This window comes from Scylla paramamosain, chromosome 3, assembly GCF_035594125.1.
Source record: "Scylla paramamosain isolate STU-SP2022 chromosome 3, ASM3559412v1, whole genome shotgun sequence".
NCBI lineage: Eukaryota > Metazoa > Arthropoda > Malacostraca > Decapoda > Portunidae > Scylla > Scylla paramamosain.
This window is the reverse complement of record NC_087153.1, coordinates 18795001-18816924: the sequence shown is the minus strand read 5'-3', so window position 1 is coordinate 18816924 and position 21924 is coordinate 18795001. Positions and strand designations below refer to the sequence as shown.

The following is a 21924-nucleotide window of genomic DNA, read 5'->3' as shown; positions in this document are numbered from 1 at the left end:
TAAATGAAATGGGAATATATATGAGCAAAAGGGGTGAGAGGAAAATGATAAGAACAGGAATAAGTGAGGAGATTATCAAGAACAAGCATAATATGTAAGATGGACAGATAGACAGACAGAATTTCTAATTTTTCAAATCTTAAAAGGCAAGTGTATTTTGGAGAGAGAGAGAGAGAGAGAGAGAGAGAGAGAGAGAGAGAGAGAGAGAGAGAGAGAGAGAGAGAGAGAGAGAGAGAGAGAGAGAGAGAGAGAGAGAGAGAGAGAGAGAGAGAGAGAGAGAGAGAGAGAGAGAGAGAGAGAGAGAGAGAGAGAGAGAGAGAGAGAGAGAGAGAGAGAGAGAGAGAGAGAGAGAGAGAGAGAGAGAGAGAGAGAGAGAGAGAGAGACTAGACATTGAAGTGGTAGCTCCATACAGGTACTTCAAACAAAGCTTCTCATAAGCATGTCTTAGTCCTAAGTTACAAAATTAATTTTAAACTAATAATAAGTAAACATGAAAGAAAGATTTTCAAGTGCATTTATTTCCATTTTGAATAGCACACCACAATATAATCCTCAAATAATCAACAAACTAAATATTACAACAAACGCCTTAAATCAGCTGAAAGAAACTCTGGTCATCATTAAAAATGCAACCCTTTGTACCTTTAAAGCTTACACTACATGTAACTGTATCTTAAATAATGTTCTATAATCATATACACTGAGAACTCCATAAAACAAGATTGTACTAAATATTCATGATTTTACAGTCACTGCAACATGCACTGTCACAAGTGAGTTTCACTCATCATCCTAACCATCGGTTACTACGTCACACTGGTACATTTTATTATTTATCCTTTTCCTTTTACCTATTTACACAGTAAAATCCCAATTTATAAGTCATACAAGAAGCAGCATTCACCTGGAATGAATGTGAAAATGTATATACATGCAGAGTTCATCTGTTTTCTGGGTCTTTGACCTTGTGGCATACCATATATATATATATATATATATATATATATATATATATATATATATATATATATATATATATATATATATATATATATATATATATATATATATATATATATATATATATATATATATATATATATATATATATATATATATTTATTATATTAGAACAGGACCATGGCATCCTCCAGCTGCCTTGAATAATTGTGACCCTCAATGTAGTCATCCACTCACTAATCCTAGATGGTTGGAGGAGAGTTTAGTACATTAGACATCAGCTGCTGTGGTCAGTGGCCATCATTCAGCCCTGAACAAGACAGGCCTTTATGCAGACTTGGGAATTATACTGTAAAAAAAAAAAAAAAAAAAAAAAAAAAATAGTTGACAACATTCAACTTTGATGCAGACTCCATTTCTAAGGGATGATTAGTTGCCTCAGAAAGGCACAGCAAGGTTGGTACATTTAAGTATCATACTGAACAGTATCTATTAAACTACACCCTTATTCAACAACCAAATACAGTACCACTATCTGACAAACCTTCCTTGCATGTTACTGTTTCATCTTTTTGGTTAATTTTTTCCTTGTTCATAATTCTGATTTACATAATCTGTGTAGGCTAATCATGTTGGGAATTCAAACCACAACTACTATGGTACAAGAAATGTTGTATGCTTCTGTCATACCAGAAGGGCAGATTTAGTAAGAAACCTATAATTTATCTAAACATATGTTACTGAAACATCAGCAGTAGATTCTGTGCTTGCTCAGGGCCAAGTAAGATGAAGGCACATACCTACAGCTTGACTGCGTTTGTAATCCAATTAATTCGGCAATATTTTCCTGAACTTTCCCTATTTTTCAGCCTGGACTCAGACTCTTCACCCAATTAAATGTAGACCATGATGCTCTGATGCTCACAATGATGATGATAATGATGATGATGATGATGATGATGATGATGATGATGACTGGGAGCATATACATTTTCTTCACTGAATCAAATATTTGGATTTGATATTAATTATGCTTTGACAAATGTGCTCATTATCAGGAACATAAGCATACAGTGAGACCTAAGAACTTGCACTCTGCTGAGACAGTACTTAATATCATCTATATTCTTTATGGTAAGCTATCAAGAAATTTACAATAAATCCTCCCTAAAAATAACCCTGAATAACTTTAAGAATGACTAATTACAGAAGTGGTACACCTTACTTACAGCTGCATACGTGTTTCATCCTTTCCGGTTGGCTTAATCTATAGCACCAGACAATATAAACACCATCCTCATATAACACAAAATGGGAAATGCATATATCATTAACAATCCTACAGCTCTTATTAATGAACAAAGAAATTCAGGGTTTCATTTATACTTTGCTGCCTCTCCTCACTGCCGGCTGCTGCCAACACCCTTCTCCTACTTGAGGTAAAATGCTTCAAATACTGCAACACTTAGTAGTGGTTATTTTTGGTTTGGTTTAAGTACAAGCTCAGCATCTGACCTAGGAAGACTTAAGTAAGACAAGGATAAACAGCTAGATGCACTCATTTATCTGTACTGCCCTTCCAAAACAATGGTCTTGCTTGTTACTTTACTGCCAAGAAGCTATCACTAGTGTTTCAAAGCAAGTTAAAAAAACTTTTCAGGCTTTGCACAGAAAGGAAATACAAGTGATGCAAAAAACCAGCTGAGAATTCCACCATGAGCTTTTCAAACATTATCATTACATTGTCATGTATTATCTCAGTATTTTATCTGTACATAATAATAATAATAATAATAATAATAATAATAATAATAATAATAATAATAATATTGAAATAATAACTGTAGGAATAAATATCTACAATAGCACAGTTTATGCAGAATTTGCATTCACTGTCAAAAAATTATTAATATAATATAATAAGAAACACAATTATATCTTTTTAATGTTTGAATTTAGTAAATAAAAATGTCTTGGTCCCAAATCAAGATGAATTAAATTGAAATTTTATTGCAACTTTTTTCTAAATGTCTCTTTACAAAACTGAGAGTGGATTGCCATTCACAGTGCTGAAGTAGAACACTCATTACCACAAAGTGAAAACTGAAGCTGTGTTAGTACACAATGTAAATGACTTAAAAGCTAAAAAAAATTTAGGGCAGCTTATTTTCTATCAGCTGCTCTTTAACAAGAATTTGGCTTGGGTACATTTTCAAAGACATTGAGACAGAAATGAATGAGCCTGTTGATGTCAGCAGGTGCTCACTGAAACCCACCAACTTGTGATGCTGGCTGAGCAAGGAAAAGGAAGAAGTGATGTGCAGACAATGACATATCTTAATGGTAGCTCAGAGTACTAAAAGGTGCAGCACTGATGAATAAAAAGAAATTTTTCTTCATCAAATATGCTTTTACTCATGTCCATGAAGGTAACTGTTGATTCAATTATCTCATTATTGTTAGTCATCTTCACTGCTTTTGCTTTACTTCTTTGTTCTTTGCTAACTTCTTGTTCCCATTCACTCCAGAAACTGTGGTGTCTGATACATCATATACAAAAAGACACAACACACACTGCAAGTTGTCTAACTGCATCTAAGTTTATTGACACTAACCTAAACCAATAAAAGAAATATACTCATTGTTATCAATTCTTTGCAAATCCTAAAATGTCTAAAAGGTTTGAAATTTTTGAGGGAAACGTTTCCCTAACCCAAATATTTCTCAGAAAGTGGAGATGCCTAATGATAATAGTAAGTGTATAAAACATGATGCACATTAATAAGGAGACATCCAACAACATTTGTTTTTTCTGATCCTTGAAAAATACATTACTTTTCTGAGTACAATGTTATCCAAGCCACACCAACAATCCCCAAAGCTACACTCAACACCACCCTGACATCAAAGCTGATCTTCAAATCATTGGTGTGTTTTAATTTAAATATACTTTCACACACTAATCATATCCCTTATGTTAAAAGATCTTAGTTTTGCAAGTGCATCAGTTATAAGAAACCATACCTAGATCATATAGTAAACCATTAAAAACACAAGAATACTTATTATACAGTGAGGCCCCAACATACAAGATACAATAAAGAATGAAAAATGTGATGTGCATGTGATGATACAGTTGTGGTCAGAAGTTGAGAAACCTTCTGTATTAATTTTCACTGTGTTTTGCAATTTCCCTCTATCTTGAGTCTCCTGGTCTGTTTATGGTCTGTTAGTTGTCCTCTTTAGCAAAAACAATATCAGCAGATCAGGGCATCAAGGAATCATTCTCGTGTTCTTCCTCTCTCACTTCTTCCAACACTATGAGATCCTTAATCACTTGTATCCCATGGTCTGTTAAGTCCCTCCACATCCTCTATGATGACTTCCCCTTGCAGTACCACAATGTAATTTCCCTTCTGAGCTCATATGTTCTTCAAATATAAATAATGGACTATAGAATTATACTCAAAGTAGTATTCAGGTACTCTCTTGGCTCTCATTCAAACAATTAACTGCCAGCTGGACTTAGTTCAAGATACTAAGCATGATTATCTAGAATTCTGATGACCTTGTTATTCCATGTTTTCTTTATAAATGTAAAATTAAGCATGACTAATGTACTTCAAGATTTTGGGTTACGATGTTTTCAGGATTACAATGAACCATGGAACAAATTACTTCTCTATCTCAGGGCTTCATTGTATATTTACATTACCCAGTTATATGTATGTATATCATAACTCTGTATCTCTGAATGTCTTGAGGCCCACCTGCATTGAAGTAACAAATACTCCTAGGATAAAACATTTGCACCTCTCAAAACAATGAAGTCAAGACAACTGAGCCAACAACCTGGGAAGAGTAGTCACTGAAAGTACCAATGAACATACATATATAGAAAGTACAAAACATAAAGTCAATAATATTGTCATATCCCTACACTCTAGAACAGTGGTCTTCAAGACACAGGTCTTGGCCCTGCACCAAGCCATAGGATTCTTACTGGGTTGTCACTTCTCATATACAGACAATTAATATGCAAGATCCAGCAGTGTCAGATTTTATGCATCTGCATCTCATAATATCATGAACTGGCATATACAGCACTATTTTTGCAAACATGGAGGGAGATAAACACTGCGCTGTACATGTGGCCTGCAGCAGGGTGAAGACACTACATAACACTGAAGGTGTGCAATGAACAAAAAAAAAAGTTGAGAGACAACATTCCTAGTGTATTTAATCTTGGAAAACAAAACAGAACATGTAATGCATTTTTGAGATTTACCTTAAAAGACAAGGTGAATTTAGTAATAATCATAATTGTGGCTTGACAAACTACATTTATATCTAAGGAAAAATCTAATTTGATAAAGGAGGATAAGTCAAGGGACTGCATGAGAGAAAGGAGTGAGGTTCTCAGAGATATTCTATGAAGCCCATAGGTTGCTATACAAAAATATAAAACATTTTTGAGCTTATTCACACATTTTTTCTAAGGTATTTATATTGACTCTATCAGATAGATTGGGATAATATGATGTTGATTACTGCCTACAGGTTCAATCTTCTAGTTAACAAAAGGAGCATTTCTTGTCAGTTACCTTCTACTTTAAACTCAAGTGGTTAAGATTCTATATACATTCTTAAAATTCAAAGAATCAGCCTCACGATACAATGTTAGACAAGGTAGGTATTGGAGGGACAGTGCACACCTGCCTATATAGGAATACTTCAGTAATTTCTACTGAAAGAGCACTTTCCTACCTCCCAGGCACCACTCTCTTAGTGCTGAGCCATCACAGACCAGTGGCTGTGAAAAGTCACATACCTGAGCAACTTCCTGTTCATAATCACTTGATATTTACTCACATCCTGGTTCTAACTATTATATACTGATACTTTAGCAACCACACTTTGCATGTACGTGTGTGTGTGTGTGTGTGTGTGTGTGTGTGTGTGTGTGTGTGTGTGTGTATGATTCTTTGAATTCTGTGTTAAGTCTTTGAGCTTAATATATATTCATCAAGCTGAAATACTAAATGTTTTATGAGAAAAGTGTGAAAATTACTGGCTTTGGTTTGACACTTGAGATGTCTTAACCCCCAACCACCCACTGAACACCAGTTGTTTGTTTATGTAATTGCAACATAAATCCGTATTAGCTGGGCTTCCTTTGGTCAAAACTGGCTACCTTTCTAGCTGTCCTCTTTTAAAGCAGTTGGCTGTGGCTCTGTATGACCCTATCATGGCCATGCCCTTGGTTATATTTGGTCTCTGGGTATTAACTGACTCACTGATCATGACAAAGTCCAAGGAAGAAAAGGAAGGAGGATAGAGATTAATTGTCTTGTGTTGACAAGCTGATTTTGAACAAAATCTACTTGTTCTTAAATGCCTTATTTTACATACCTGATCTCAAACTTGTCGTCAACCAGGTGACAATCTTGAAAGCTGGAGCCAGGAGAGAGTGACTCACTGATTCAACCACACTGGCATACTTTATCTGCTCCATGATAAACAACATTCTCTCTAAGAGGAGTAAATCCTTTTCACTAATATATAAGAACTGTATTCCTTGTGTGCAAAGGTAAAATGCAGCAAGAACTTAATTTGACAAAATATTTATACTGTAAAATTAACACTGATAAAATAGTGCAGCACATCAAGCAACTGTTGCAATAATTCAACTTTTCCTCATGTATGTGAATGTTACTATGTTACTATGAAAGCAAGTGTGTGTATATATGTATGTATGTATGTATATATTCTCTCTCTCTCTCTCTCTCTCTCTCTCTCTCTCTCTCTCTCTCTCTCTCTGGTGGGATTCATATCAAAGGTGGGTATGCTCCCGTCAGCCTCCACACTGACCTTGGAGGTGAAAGCAGATATATGTGCTGAAAATTCATTTTACAGTTATACAACTCAAGGGAGGTTTTCCTCAAACAGCTCAACCCTTTGTGATTTAGTGAATATTTCACTACCCAATTCTGTGTCACTTTAAACTACTATGTTGATTTTAGTTCCTCTTTATGGAACAGATATTTGGATTGGTGGTGCTTTGGCACTATATTGTAATATACAACACAATATTTACATATGAGATTTTTATAGTAAAACTTAATATGAGTCAAGAATGCCTAAGTCATAGGCAGCTAAATCTATACTCTGATTATGGAATATAGAATTTATACATCTTATATACAACTTTTCACATGGAATAGTAAATATACAGCTACATATTTTACATACACAACACACTGAAATACTTATGAAGTGATGATTTTGAATGTGAGATATGGTGTCTAACATAGACAATAATGATTATATACAGAGAGAGAGAGAGAGAGAGAGAGAGAGAGAGAGAGAGAGAGAGAGAGAGAGAGAGAGAGAGAGAGAGAGAGAGAGAGAGAGAGAGAGAGAGAGAGAGAGAGAGAGAGAGAGAGAGAGAGAGAGAGAGAGAGAGAGAGAGAGAGAGAGAGAGAGAGAGAGAGAGAGAGAGAGAGAGAGAGAGAGAGAGAGAGAGAGAGAGAGAGAGAAATGGACTGACTGGCAGACAGAAGACAGGGAGGAACATGGGACTCCATTACAGGTCAGTGCTTATATCTATCTCTAATGTCAGTGAAAATTTTTATGAGACTGTTAAGACCTAACAAAATCCCCTCATCTGGTCCACTGTACAGTTTGGAGTCCCCCATGCCTTTGTGGGTGGCATGGGCAAAATCTATGAGGCGAATATCAATGGGCGGCCTGTGGTTTCTGTTTCTCTGCCAGCCCTTAGACTTACACGGGGCATCAGACTCACACCTGCTCACCTGTTCCCTGGCCTTCCCTCCTCCTGGGCTAGGCATCTCGTGAATGTAGGCTGGATGAGTCATTTTGATGGGTGGTATGCGGGAGTCTTTGGGTGACCACTTGTCCTGGGGCAGGCTGGAGCCTTCGCCCAACTGGTCTGGCCAGTGGCTTAATCTGGTGTGTTCTGAAGGCTCTCTCTTTCTTTCAGTCTTACAGTCTGGCTGATTGAAATTTGATCCACTTGGGTCAAATCCATCATAAAGAATTAATAAAGATGAGGTAAAGAATCTTACAGAATCTAATTTTGATATTATTGAACTAAGTTCCTCTAATCTTGAAATAATCATGTCTGCAATGTCAAGACGAAGTCCATGCCCATTGTGGAGATAATGCAGAAGAGTTTCCTTGAAACCTTCCTCTGAGAGCTGTTGGCCATAATACTTGTTCTTGCAGTGGTATCCTTTCTCCTCTTTGTTGTAAACCTGGCAAGAATACAGGAAAACAGACTGATCACCAAGTGCCGCCTCAATGAACAAAATTCTAATTCTTTCTCCATGATGGCTCACTCCCTAGAGGAATGTTTCCCAAGGGTGCTGGCCATGATAGAGAACCCTCAACTTCTTTTTACCCAAAACACCCCCTCCTTGCTTGTCTTGCACCCTCAAGTGCTCCATCTCCACAACTACCTATCTAACACAAGTACTCTTGTACCTTACCCTACCATTTTTTTTATCTAACTTATTTGAAGAGGTTAGAGCTTACATACCTGCATCCCTGCCAGTCTGACACCCAGGGTGATGGTAGTGGTGTTGGCAGCCTTAGCAGTCTGACTTTTGCGCTTGCTTTCAGGAGCATCATCCCCATACTGTCTGGTGCCCATTTTCAGATCCAAGACACAGGGATATCTGAACTTGTGAGTGAGGTTCTCCAGCATGATGCATTCTGTGAAATAAGCCATGAAGTCAAAGATTGAGCCTAGTCCCCCTTTTCTGTCTACTGCATAAGCACCAACTCTTCACCCAACAATTTGGCAAGTAGCCAAGGCAAGCCTTGTCTTATTACAGAAATAAAAATACAGGGAAATGGTTTCCAGTCCCCAATGCTCTCTCCTATTTGGTCAACAATATATGGTGGAATATGTGATGGGGAAACACTGAACCAAAGCTAGGATGCATAAAAATTCTAAAACAATTTTCATATTGTAAAGCTCATGTTTTAGTTGTGTCATAGTAATACAGCAGAACATAATTTTTATTGAGATATTACAATTAGTAAGTGATATTATATCTTATCAAATTTCTGTTTCATCACCATTTTAGCATGCTGCACTAAATACAATGCAGGAACATTTACACCTTGTTTGCTCTGCTGTAGAATACAATCAACTCACCTACAACATTGGAGGAGTCAGACTTCTGCTTGAGTTTGTGAAGTGTTGTTTGGTGACACTGCTGCAGCCAAGGATTATGTGAGTCAGGAGGGAGTGGTGCCAAAGCTGTGGTGGTGGTGGTTGTGGAGGCTCTGGAGGAGAGGCTTGAAGAGTCTTGTGGACTACAGGGAGACTCTTCCTCTCCTTCACTCTCTAGCTCTACACTACCTGAGCATACCTGACGCAGACACCTCCTGAAAACAACAACTTTGTTTCATACCACAAAAAAGTAATTCTTTGACAACTACAATTATATCACAAGCTTTTTGTTGATGATAAATTGCAGAAAATCAAGTAATTGAAAAGGCAAGAGATTACATACTAATACTTCATACATCTTCCTTCACAGGAATAATACTTACTTACATCTTCCTTCACAGTACTCACCCATGCTGCTGTGGCCCTTGAGTGTTCCTAGGGGCAGGAATCTGTTTGTTGGGCAAGGCAGCCAGGGTGAGGCCATCTTGGGCCTCCTGAAGAACAACCCGTAAGGTGCCGTGGAACTCTGGGGTGTACTGCTTCATTTCAGGTGGGAGGGTGCGGTAGAACATGTACTCCCGACCAATGAGAGGCTTGCACACTGTCACATCATCCAGGACGAACATGGAGGAGTGGCCACTCACTTGATGCACCAGAGGCTCTAGCTGGAAATAGCATGATGCCATTATTATTCAAAAACATATTTTCTTCTGTCATTAAAACATGACAAGCTCAATGATGGTGCATATCCCAGAGAACCCTTTGCAATATCCAATAAAAAAAACTGCAGCTAAAGTCTCGGATAAATCTAACTTTTTGTTGAATGATTTATCTATTAGAAAAATCATCTGTTTGATATGAGATTTCTGTATCAAGAATACTACTGAGTATTGGAACTATAACTTTCTTCTAAGACACCTCCAAGCAGTCTCAGGACACCCCAACATAATGCCATAATTAAACTTTCAAACACTGAAGAATCTATTTATTGAGTATCTATGAGAAGAAATGTAATGCCTTAAATTTTCAAAACACTGAAGAGTTTATTTATTAAGTATCTATGAGATGGAACAGCTGGTGATGAAAATCTTTAATGCAAATCTAAGATTTTTTCAGTAGTACCTTTTATTAACATTAATGCTTATAATAATTACAAACTATTTTAGTTTCTCAAGAATATTATGATCATGTCATTTAGCTACAAAACTTTCAGGGCATATTTTCTGGCAAGAACTATGGCTAAGTGCTTTCCAGTCTCCTCTACACCCCACCTGTATGAGATCCTCTTTGTCCGCGTCATGGTTCATGGTCCCGAGGGTCATCTAGATGGACTCTGGTCTTCCTCACACCACTGCTGGAACAGAACAAGTTGACTTTAACAATGTGACCAAAAGCTCATCTTTACTGGCAGTATTTAGTAACCTTTGGTACTTAATGCTATTTTAGGGATGATATGAATGGGTTCCATCATATGCAATGTAATTTTAGGCATGAAATGACTCCTGCATATACAGCTAATCTATTTTCATGTTCTCTAACTGATTCGATTCTGCTAACTATGGACATCCTTGATGTTCTGTTTTTCTGGACAGTGAATTAAATACTTCTGCAATAATAATGTTTTATGTCCTAATCATGTATCATATTATAGTCTGGTACTGGTAAACTCTAGAACTCTCTGCCTTATTCTTTACTTCCTACTATCTATGACTTGAATTCTTTCAAGAGGGAGGTTTCAAGACACTTCTCATAATTTTGAATATTCTTTTTGACAATTTCCTTTTGTGACTGAAATCTTCAGATAAAAAAAAAAATTTTGTTACCCTAGGCCAGATCCTCCTCTTAAAAAAAAAAAAATCTATAGAGCCAAATTTTAGTGGGAGCAGAGCAACTCATGCCCGACTTGAAGGTGCTTGACAGTCCACACCCAAGTAGCGTGGTGCTGAGATTGGAAAAGAAATTCCAATGTATGGTCTGCATCCTTCTCCCTTCAAAATGCGAACATGAAACCAAACTAAACAATATAGAGATTACATACCTATGATGAAGATGATAGTGTAAACAGTGGTTACATCAGATACATTTTACCAATCCAATTAATATGGGTGACATGGATACATATGGGAAGGATGTGCAATGGCAGGAATAAATGCCAAGGTGTTTCAGCAGGTAATGTCATGAAGAGATAGATGGGCACACTAACTTCCAGAATAGATGACTGATACTTTATGCTGACTGTGTCACAATTTCAGTATTTCAGATTAATACTAATAAAGCAATATTTTCTTGTAGAAGAATTACAGGTCATCTGGGAATTAATTAGCAGTACTGTGGATGAGAGCCAAATTCTTGTAGAGTTTATTCAGAGTTACATAATACTGTGAAGCTCAAGATTTACAGCATGAAATAAACATTTGGCAGGGAGATTCAGGTGAAGGTCTAGGAAAATTCACTTCACAAGGCAGCATATACCAAATAATCTCCATGACTAGACCTACTGTGTGAATCCTCTCCATGATCTGTGAGTACTAGGATAGTTTACCTGACTGCAAGTTAATAGCACACAGTAATCATTCATACATTGTACATGCATTATACTATCTGCTATCTAGACAAGTCTGGGACATAGTTATGGAACTTTTTTTCAAGCACATCTCCTTCATTCATGCAGAAGGTTCACAGTCAACTATGCAGTTGGCTGTGACATTGGCTGTTCCCTGCTCACTTCATAACACTAAATTTCCAGTTTTGCTCTTTGTTTTCTGGAAATACTTCAAGGAAATTCCTTCCATCACTAAGTTTTCACATTTCTTCATCTACCAAAGACACAATAATTTATTGTAAACTAGGCTGAGCTGCATACACCTCATACACAGCACTATTATTATTGAACTGTTTTAAGTACTACCCTAAAAGCATAAATGAGAAGAGTTTCAACTTTCATGATTGTTGACAATTCAGGGTAATTCTATATAATGAGACTGCACTGCTGTCAGATACTCTCAAATCCCAATGGTTTCCATCTCTCCAAGCAAATGTCTTTTATGGCTGTCCTGAAAACTGACAAAATCACAGCATATTCCTGTACAACAATAGTTACTCTTACACTGCACACAGTCTCAACATGTAGATTTTTAAAATCCTGGTGCAAATCTTGCTCCTAAATTCAACACAGTTTCATCAGAGAAGTGTTCCATAAGTTTGCAAGTTGTGTCAACTCATCTGGATACATTACACAATTTCCTATCAAGTATCATGAATAAAAGCTTAAATATCAAATTTCCTTGCAAATTAAATTTCTGATATATCAAATATTTCAAATTGTAAATTGCACATGGTTGATTTACATATTTGTGCCCAACAACATTACTGTAAAAAATTGATTCAAACACTATGTTTGGGGGCTTTGTTCACCCTGGACCTCCCTTAAGGACACTAATCTAACTTAATCAGGAATTTCCCATTTTTAAAGTAAGCCTAACCTAATTTTTCCTAACCTAACCTAACTGGGAAATTTCCCATTTTTTAAATTATGCGTTTCATCCTTAGACTTTTCACAAATGTCCAAATTTGGCCTCCCCCACCCTAAAACCTCGCTTTCCCACCAGTTCCCCAACACTGGAGAGGGTAGGAGCCGAAAAAAAATACATACATACATATATGTATATATATATATATATATATATATATATATATATATATATATATATATATATATATATATATATATATATATATATATATATATATATATGAGCCACGTGACTCCTTAATAATTAGTCTGCTCAGAGCTGAATGTTCCCAGGCAGCAGCAGAGGGAAAGTGTGGCATAAAATATTCAACATGGTTATTTGGCACTACCCTCAATGACCCAATGGACTTTGCCACTCAGACATTCCTGACACAAGACAACGTTCTTGGAGGCATTTCACCTCAGCCACACCCCCTCCACCCCAATGGCAGCCCCCACGCTGGCGCCTCCACCACTACCACACAGGAAAAGGCAAAGATTACCCATACATGACGGATATATTAAGTAGGAGTATTAGTAGATCACACTACTCAGAGTTGGCATTTGTTGAAGGGCACTGGTGTCTCCCCGCCTGCCCCTGAGGGTCCTCGTGGCCAGCTGCTGCTCCCATGGTCACCAGGGGACAGTTAAGAGAAAGTTGTAAGTTAAAAGAAGAATTACCGAGCCTAATATCAAACCTTAATATTGGCGACACTCTTGGAACTTTCCTAGAATGAATATGGCGGTCTCGTCAGCCAATCAGCGGCCACCACAGTCTTGCTCAAAACAAGATCTAGCAACATTGGCTCCGTCTGACGCAACAAACTATCCCTTCTCTATAATCTCACGTAATTTTTATATTGTTTGTTACATAAAAAACTTAATTCCATGTATTATTATTCTACTGATATGCCGTGATTATTGACAGTATTAACTGGGACTATAGTGCGTCAGTAGTATGTTTACAGTTCCAGCTGATAGAGCAGCGTGTGTCGACCAGCCCGTGGCGGCGTGTGTCGACCATGACGTAAGAGGCGAGGTAGTGTGGCCAAGGCTGCCTCTCGGAGATAAAGAATTTGCTCAGTGCACTTCGTGGTGTTCCAGGGTGTGGCGGAGTATATTGGCTAGTGCGCTGGCGGTTCAGTGTGGTGATCCCTTGCTTTTCGAATGTGTCTTACTATGCCGTCAAAGGAAAGAGCCTCGCTGTAGTTTTCATCATGGTAAAGACGTGATGATATCTACTTCTTAGTGCACAAGAAAAGAAGCGAGATTAGTAACACATTAAGTAAAGCAAGAGTTAATGAAGTGGGAAGCAGTGAACATGAACTGACTCAGGCTTCCTTTTCACACACGAGACTGGTACATGCATACGTGACTAGCAGTTCTCTTGTCATAGTGACTTACTTAGACCGCGGCCCTTAAGTTCCTACACAATTTCCAAATTATAGTTGGATACCCATGCAAGGAGAAATGTCCTAGCCAGATGCCCGCATTTGCTCTGGAAAGACAGTCTTGGTGGAGCTGCAACTTTGAAGATTACAACTCACTCCAGCCTCCTGTCAACACCACCCTCTATATCAATTTACCCATTGCATCTGCAACTGTTCTCTCCCAATTTCCATAAGCAAATTTCCCGTCTCTGTGTCGTGTGTAGCGAAGTATTTCCACAAGCGCCAGTACAGAGTGACTTGCGAGGTAAGAAGGGAGGGCACTTCTGTGGCGCCTCCCACGATGCATTCTCAAGTTACTCCGGGCAGCCTCGCCGTCAGTACAATAGAAGATATTACTGCTCCCAGGAGATACAGTACAGAATCTCTTTGTCTCGATGCTGCTCAACTACTCTATAACTCGGCCGCTGCTCCTTCATGTGCTATTTCAAATCGTCTGACCCCCGCGGCAACTTCCTCAGATTCGCAACAATACTTCGACTTCAGCACGTCAGGCACCACTACAGGGGCCAACAACTGCACTGATGTTTCCCTTGACACCTTATCACCGCCCCAGAGCAGTAATCTCTGGACCAGCAAGAGCTTGAGCAAGTGCAACACCAACAGTCGAGGCAGCCTGACCTCCAAGGGCAAGGGTGTGTGCTGTGGCCGCCGCCGCCTTATAGACGAGGAGGGCTTCATCAGGAGGGCCGCGTGTGTGTGTGTCAATAAGGACGAATCTCAGGTGAGTGTTACTGCTGCTGCTACTACTACTACTACTACTACTACTACTACTACTACTACTACTACTACTACTGCTGCTGCTGCTGCTGCTGCTGCTGCTGCTGCTACTGCTGCTGCTGCTGTTGCTGCTGCTGCTGCTACTGCTGCCATTGGTGCTACTACTACTACTACTACTACTACTACTACTATTACTACTACTTCTATTACTGTTACTGCTACTGCTACTACTACTGCTACTGCTACTACTGCTATATTAACTATTACTACTATTAAGAGCAGCTACTGTTGATTATGATGCTATTGCTGCCACTGGTGCTACTACTACTACTACTACTACTACTACTACTACTACTACTACTACTACCATCACCACCACCACCACCACCGCTACTACTGCTACTATTACCACCACTACTCTTGATAATAAATATGGCAATGTGATGATGATGTAACAAATTTTGCCATGTTGTATCTTAATGGTAAACAGGTATCCTACATACTTTCTACACACCATGTCGCGGCCACATTGCTTAACATGAAGTGTTCCGTGTTCTGATCCTGTCCACCTCACTAATGCCAAGGATAACCATTACCTTTATCCCTTCATCACTTTCAATGGCAAAGCCTGGGACACCGCCTCCTAGGTTTCCCTTCCTACCCGTGACTTGAACTTCCGGAAAGGACAGCATTCGTGACTAGACCGCCATGTTTTAAACCCATCGACAACTTCCCCATTGCCAACTCTGTCACACTGTCAGCTCGGTCCATTGCCGACTTTATCCTCTGTCAACTCAGCCTACTGTCAATTTAGACCACTGCCAACTTGCCTTATCAAAACTCAGTCCATTGCCAACTCGGTCCACTGCCATCTCGGTCCATTGCTGACTTAACCCTTTGCCAACTCGGCCCACTGTCATTTCAGACAAATGCCAACTCCTCCTGTTAAAACTCAACCCATTACCCACTCGGCCTATTGTCACCTCAGCCCACTGGTAATACGGCCCATCACTAGCTCACCTTGCTCAGCTTCTCATTGACCTCGGAGTTCAAGTACACTGTGATCTGAATCCCAAACACCAAACTACACGGATTGGCATGCACGCCACGCCAAACTGCTTAATTGCAAGTTAAAAACATGCCACACGTCATGGTGGAATTTTTGCAGGATGGCAAGCAAAGACGCTGGCTGATTTGCACCAAAGGCAACATTGTAGAACACAACTTTTTTTTTTTTTATGTAAGAAGGAAGTTTGGCCAGGGGGAACGGAAAAAAAAAAAAAAGACTATAGAGATGCCAGACCCCCAAAGACCATAGTCAAAAGGTTTATCCAAAATTTGAAAATAAGTGTCTTGAAACCTCCCTCTTGAAAGAGTTCAGGTCAAAGGCAAGGAGAAAAAGCAGAAGTAGGCAGGGAGTTCCAGAATTTACTTATTGCGAATACTGCTTTATTAAACATCCAATAATGGCTGTAATAGAAGCTACTGACCATGAATTACTCAAACTTGTGTAGAAGGTCACTGATACGCATTGCAAGCTACCTAATGCAAAAGAACTTTGATCTCTCAAATGTTAACTAGAGTAATGACACAACTGAGACAGGCCATGATGACCATAGCGGTGCGTTCTTTGTGAAGAAGTGATACTGTTACTTACCTTAAACATAATATCTTACATAAGGGCCACAATCTCAAACCTTTCGGCGTCTTATCTCGACAGTTTATTTCTGACAGGCTCTTACGGAAGTTTTTTAGGTTTTAAGAATGTTTTCATGATTTTAGTGATTGTGTAACATGGATTCTGGCCAGTCACACACACACACACACACACACACACACACACACACACACGAAAACCCGATTTATCATATAAGTAGCCTTTAAAAATAGTTCTTATGAGAATTCCCCCCAAAAAAGGATATATATATATATATATATATATATATATATATATATATATATATATATATATATATATATATATATATATATATATATAGAGAGAGAGAGAGAGAGAGAGAGAGAGAGAGAGAGAGAGAGAGAGAGAGAGAGAGAGAGAGAGAGAGAGAGAGAGAGAGAGAGAGAGAGAGGAAGTAAGAGTGAGGGTCACAGTTCAGTGTGCCACACCTTGCTCCGGGCACCCTGACTTGCCCGCCGTCCGGCACCGAGCCTCGCGGGGCAGGAAGCTCAACCTGGAAGCCTCGCCATTAACGGAACGGTCTGCAAACTCGCAACGTGAACATTACATGCTAATAATACACAATTTGCATAAATATTATATAAACTATCATTTGAAAAGCAAGAAAAATCGATACTGGAGAGTTAGTTTTATTATTATTATTGACTCGTGCTAAGGAAGTAACGCGTCATCCCACACTGGATGGGGTCTCCCTCTCAAGGTCTGTCTGGAGAGTCGTGTTCCTTTCTCTTTTATTTAACCTATAACAGAGGCACGTCAAGTCCCCTTAAGTTCCTAGTCGTGAAATATCAGAAGACCCAAAGGCGTCCATCAGCTTAATATCGAGGAAAATATTGCAGAAGTTGTACTGATATTAATGTGTGCAGTGCGTGGTGTGTGGTGTTGGCCTTGGTGGAGAGAAGACCTTTCCGCCCCACACACACACACACACACACACACACACACACACACACACACACACCTGCCCTCCGCGCCTTCCACTCCTTCTCCTCACCTGTCCCATAATACCCCGCTCTCACTTTACTACAGGTGCTGCCGCTCAGGTGTGGCACAGCTGGTAATAGTGTAAATAATCATCCTCCTATTTTTTCCTCGTTCTCTTTCTCATCTTGCGAGTATAAAGCTCTGGCACGGACCCAGAGTAAAAGAGTAGGCGAGGGTGGGGACAGAGCGAGGGGGTGATGGTGCCTGAGGGAGGGCGGGAGGGCTGACACTTACAGTGTCTTCCTTGTTCGATTGGCGCACGTGCCCGAGGGATAGTGGCGGGGCATTCCAGCTTGGAGTAAAAACCCGGATATAGAAAGTGAAGTGCGTTATGCCATGGATAGAGAGAGAGAGAGAGAGAGAGAGAGAGAGAGAGAGAGAGAGAGAGAGAGAGAGAGAGAGAGAGAGAGAGAGAGAGAGAGAGAGAGGATACATGCATTCCTGCTGGCCTAATGATACAGCAGCAGCCCCAAGGATGAAAGAAGCGGGAAGTAACGCAACAATATACGAGAGGATGCGGATGAGGACTGGAACAAGAGAGAGAGAGAGAGAGAGAGAGAGAGAGAGAGAGAGAGAGAGAGAGAGAGAGAGAGAGAGAGCATGTTCCGGTAATTTAGTACCCAGAATATCACGTCTCAGTATAGGTAATGTGCCATATTCTCTGTTCGTACTGTGGTAATTGATAACTACGATGTTTAGAGACTCAGATAACATACATTTTCTCTGCTGCTGCTGTGATGTGGAATGCTTCGTATACGCATAGATGTCATCCTGTTGATGTATTAGAATATAAGAAAATAAGGAAAGGTGCATTCATGTCTACACGTGGCATCAAACATACTTATCTGTTTCCACCTATCATCCTTGGCCATAGATTTGTCTAATATTTTTAAGCTCCTAAATGACTCTGATTACTGAATCCAATTCATTCATTTTCCACTCTATTTGAGAACCAATTCCTTCCTATCTCTTTGTTAGAGTGAAACTTTATCATGCTTGAATCCATTGTTTCTTGTCCTTTCCTGAAAATTTTACGAATCGCCCTTCTTATATCCCTATACCACTTACAGAACTCTATCAGATCCTTTCTTAATCAACGCCTCTCAAAAGGAAGTAGATTTACGAGCTTCAGTCTGAGCGTTTTGAAGCGGCTGATGGAGGGAAGCAGGTGGGATGGTGATAAGGTCGACCTCAGGGTCCGGATGCTTCGTATGGCGTGTGCATGGAGGCGGCATCAGCATAGATAGTGGGAGAGGTAGCAAACGTGCATATTTAGAGGTAGTAACTGAACCTTGTTCGACACCAGTAGATAGAAAGGTTAAGGAAAAAAATGACGAACCAATGAAGATACTAGTGAATATAGTATGTTTATTTACTTTACGGGAAATGACAGTTAGGGATTCAGTCTTGATGTTCAAAGCAGCTCGGGGAATGAAGCGAAGTAACAGAGAATCTATTGAAAAGAAGCGAAGGTAAGAGGAAGGACACATGAAATAAGATCGCGTGTAAGTGATAGAAAGAAATTCATCTTTGCAAACATTGATTTAAGTGAAGAAGTGTGCGTCTGGATTGCTGCAAATCACTATGTAGATATTGACAGATCATTACCTTTGAACGGTCAACAGGAGAAACACCGTATGATGTATAAGCATAAAGTGATAATTCCTTCTGTAAGGTCAACAGGAGAAGACCGGCTGTAAATATGGTTGATATTACACCTGGCTGTGATGAGTCCCTACAACTAGCATTTTGAGTAAGGATTGAGCCTGTTTGTTGCAGCCTTGTGGTACTTGTCCGGCCTTGCACAGAACTGAGACCTTGTTATGCTGTCCCATTAACAGACTATAGTAGTAATTATTATTATTGTAGTTCTTGTTGCTGGCAGGAGAGAAAACATCTTGATAGACTCATAATTAAACAATGTGATATTTAAACTTTATAATTAATAAATGATAAGCTAATAATAATCATATTAATAGGAGGATAAACAAACTTCCTGCAGTAGGCGCAACAACAAGGTATGAGTGATGGCAAAAAACTGGTCAGGCAGCTTGGGTTCATGGGCAATGTGACGGAAGGAGACGCGGCACACACACACACACACACACACACACACACTGGCTGTAATGCACGTTGTTTTCCTCCTCCTGACAATCCTGCATCGAAGTACTGGGAGTATAAAAGCTTCCCTTATGAAATAGCGTATATATTAAAGCCAGTGAAGTGTTTGCATGACGGCGCTCAACAGACGGTGGCGGTGATGTGATCTACGAGAGTCAGCAGCGGCCTTGATGCAACCCAACGAGGACTTCCGCTTATTTGTCTCACGTGGCGGATATTATTCATTAATTATTTCGTTTTCCTGTACATAGATACATTTAACACATTTGTCGCATTCCTATGGCTTTGTTTTCTTAACACAACCACTTTCAAAGCCCACGGAGATGATTAGCCAGATTCTCAATAATGTTTTTCTGTTAATAATGTAAAAATTTTTTTAATCTGTCATTAGAACGGTAAAATAGCCTTCAAAACCTGCGTAACTTCCTCTCTTATAACACCTGTTTTCAAAGGCTACAAAGATGATTAGCCAGGCTCTCAAGAGTGTTTCCTCTGTTAATGATTTAGATATCTTGTTAGTTTGTGACTAGAACCATAAAAAAAAAATACTCCTAAAAACCTGTACAACTTCAGCTTCAGCCTTTTGAAAGTAGTTGGTGTGGGGCACAGAAGTGAGTTAGCTTATTATTCAAGAGATACGGGGTGGGGGAGGTGGATATGGGAGAGAGGAGTCACGTGACGGAAACATGGGTGTCGTTTCCCGTAGAGTAAAGCACACACACACACACACACACACACACACACACACACACACACACACACACACACACACACACACACACACACACACACACACACACACACACACACACACACACACACACACACACACACACACACACACTCACACACACACACACACACACACACACGATTTTATTTATTTTGTTGGCCTTTGCTGTTGTTTTTGTCATTACTTTTCACCACCACCATCATCATCATCATCGTCATTATCTTCATCATCATCATCATCATCATCATCATCATTATCATCATCATCATCATCATCATCTTTTTTTTTTCTAATTTATTTACTTACTCTCTGTGATAGGGGTTTTGGTCAAGCACAACAGAAAAACATGAGAAAAGATCCACTGAAGATGCCAGTCCCCAAAGAGACCCTGAAATTACACTCCTTTTAGTGCTACTGTTCATTTTATCATTTCTGCAACTTCTGTACGATTATGTGACTGCTACTGCCTCTAAAATCACAACGTCGCTGGCGATGGAAACCTGTGTTCGTATTCTCGAATGTTTCAGAGTCTTACCTCGACTGCTTTCAACAGACTATAGTGCCAGTTATGTGTGATATTTATTTTTTCGTAACTTTAGCAATAGTTTTACTAGAATTCATCACCAGGAGAAGAAAACATCATGAAAACCCTACTAATTATCTACCTGGCCTTTAAAAATAGATATGGGAGTCCTGAGCGTAAGAATACTGCCCCTGAAGAGAAGAGGCGAAAGAAGGGCGGGTGACTGTGGGTAGGTAAAATGCACTGCGTCAAAACGGGCAGAATTTGGTGCTGACATCAGTGTTTAGACTAGCGAGAAGCAGCGTGGCGGCCTGAGCCATGTGCGACACTCTGTTTAGTGTGTGTGTGTGTGTGTGTGTGTGTGTGTGTGTGTGTGTGTGTGTGTGTGTGTGTGTGTGTGTGTATGTGGAGTGGGGGGAGGCAATGCTTTAGTGCTTTAGTGAGGAGATGTTATGGTTGGGGCTACTCTCTCTCTCTCTCTCTCTCTCTCTCTCTCTCTCTCTCTCTCTCTCTCTCTCTCTCTCTCTCTCTCTCTCTCTCTCTCTCTCTCTCTCTCTCTCTCTCTCTCTCTCTCTCTCTCTCTCTCTGTGTGTGTGTGTGTGTGTGTGTGTGTGTGTGTGTGATGCAGTCAACGGATGAGGTGGAACTTATTCTGGCAAAATTGTGAAGCCAGACTGGGAAGCACGGGCTCTTGCACGCACGCACACACACGCACGCACGTACCCTGCGTTCTGTCAGCTTCTCCGATCCGAGAGGAAGGATATACGCTAGAACCAACAAATACATGAATAAATACGAATAAAGAAACATGCAGCAAAAACAGACCATAGGCAACCAACCCTGTGCTGTCAAGTGTGCACGCGCTTACTGAGTCTAATTAATGTCTCTCTTAGGACGAATCACTCTTGCTCCGGAGTGTGAAGAATGTACTGCACGGGGGAATACTAATCTCAAAACATGGCATGGATCACGGGACAAGCTTTCAGGGCCAATTCCACAGTCTTTTCGTAAGCTCCCTAAC

The 21924-nt window shown here is 39.6% G+C and overlaps 2 protein-coding genes across 5 annotated transcripts in view; one reads left to right on the top strand and one right to left on the bottom strand.

Moving 5' to 3' along the window:
- Positions 1-499: 499 nt before the first annotated feature.
- LOC135092326 (inositol hexakisphosphate kinase 3-like) lies at positions 500-13510 on the bottom strand. Of its 3 annotated transcripts, none has more exons than XM_063990781.1 (6): positions 13374-13510; positions 10436-10515; positions 9573-9829; positions 9147-9379; positions 8523-8698; positions 500-8238 (listed from the first exon to the last, which is right to left on the bottom strand). In XM_063990781.1, the coding sequence occupies exons 2-6, from the start codon at positions 10484-10486 to the stop codon at positions 7555-7557; spliced, it is 1401 nt and encodes a 466-aa protein (XP_063846851.1). In that variant the 5' UTR covers positions 10487-10515; positions 13374-13510; the 3' UTR covers positions 500-7554. The 3 variants fall into 3 exon arrangements, with proteins under 3 accessions (XP_063846851.1, XP_063846859.1, XP_063846866.1); XM_063990789.1 differs by having other exon boundaries at positions 10436-10518; positions 13374-13447; XM_063990796.1 differs by having other exon boundaries at positions 9573-9825; positions 13374-13420.
- Positions 13511-13751: 241 nt separating this feature from the next.
- Positions 13752-21924, top strand: part of LOC135092298 (diphosphoinositol polyphosphate phosphohydrolase 3-alpha-like) — a 40485-nt gene continuing 32312 nt past the window's right edge. Inside the window, exon 1 of one of the 2 annotated variants that reach the window (XM_063990761.1) lies at positions 13752-14847. In XM_063990761.1, the coding sequence (XP_063846831.1) occupies positions 14407-14847 (441 nt within the window). In that variant the 5' untranslated portion in view covers positions 13752-14406. The remainder of the gene's footprint in view (positions 14848-21924) is intronic. The other variant, XM_063990755.1, reaches the window with a different exon arrangement.

Excerpts from the sequence above, each read along its gene's own strand:
- LOC135092326 (XM_063990781.1), bottom strand. The coding sequence starts at position 10,486 with ATGACCCTCGGGACCATGAACCATGACGCGGACAAAGAGGATCTCATA. Across the intron at positions 8,699-9,146 it reads TGACTCCTCCAATGTTGTAG|AATGCATCATGCTGGAGAAC; the intron begins GTGAGTTGATTG and ends CTTATTTCACAG. Across the intron at positions 8,239-8,522 it reads TCAGACTGGCAGGGATGCAG|GTTTACAACAAAGAGGAGAA; the intron begins GTATGTAAGCTC and ends TATTCTTGCCAG.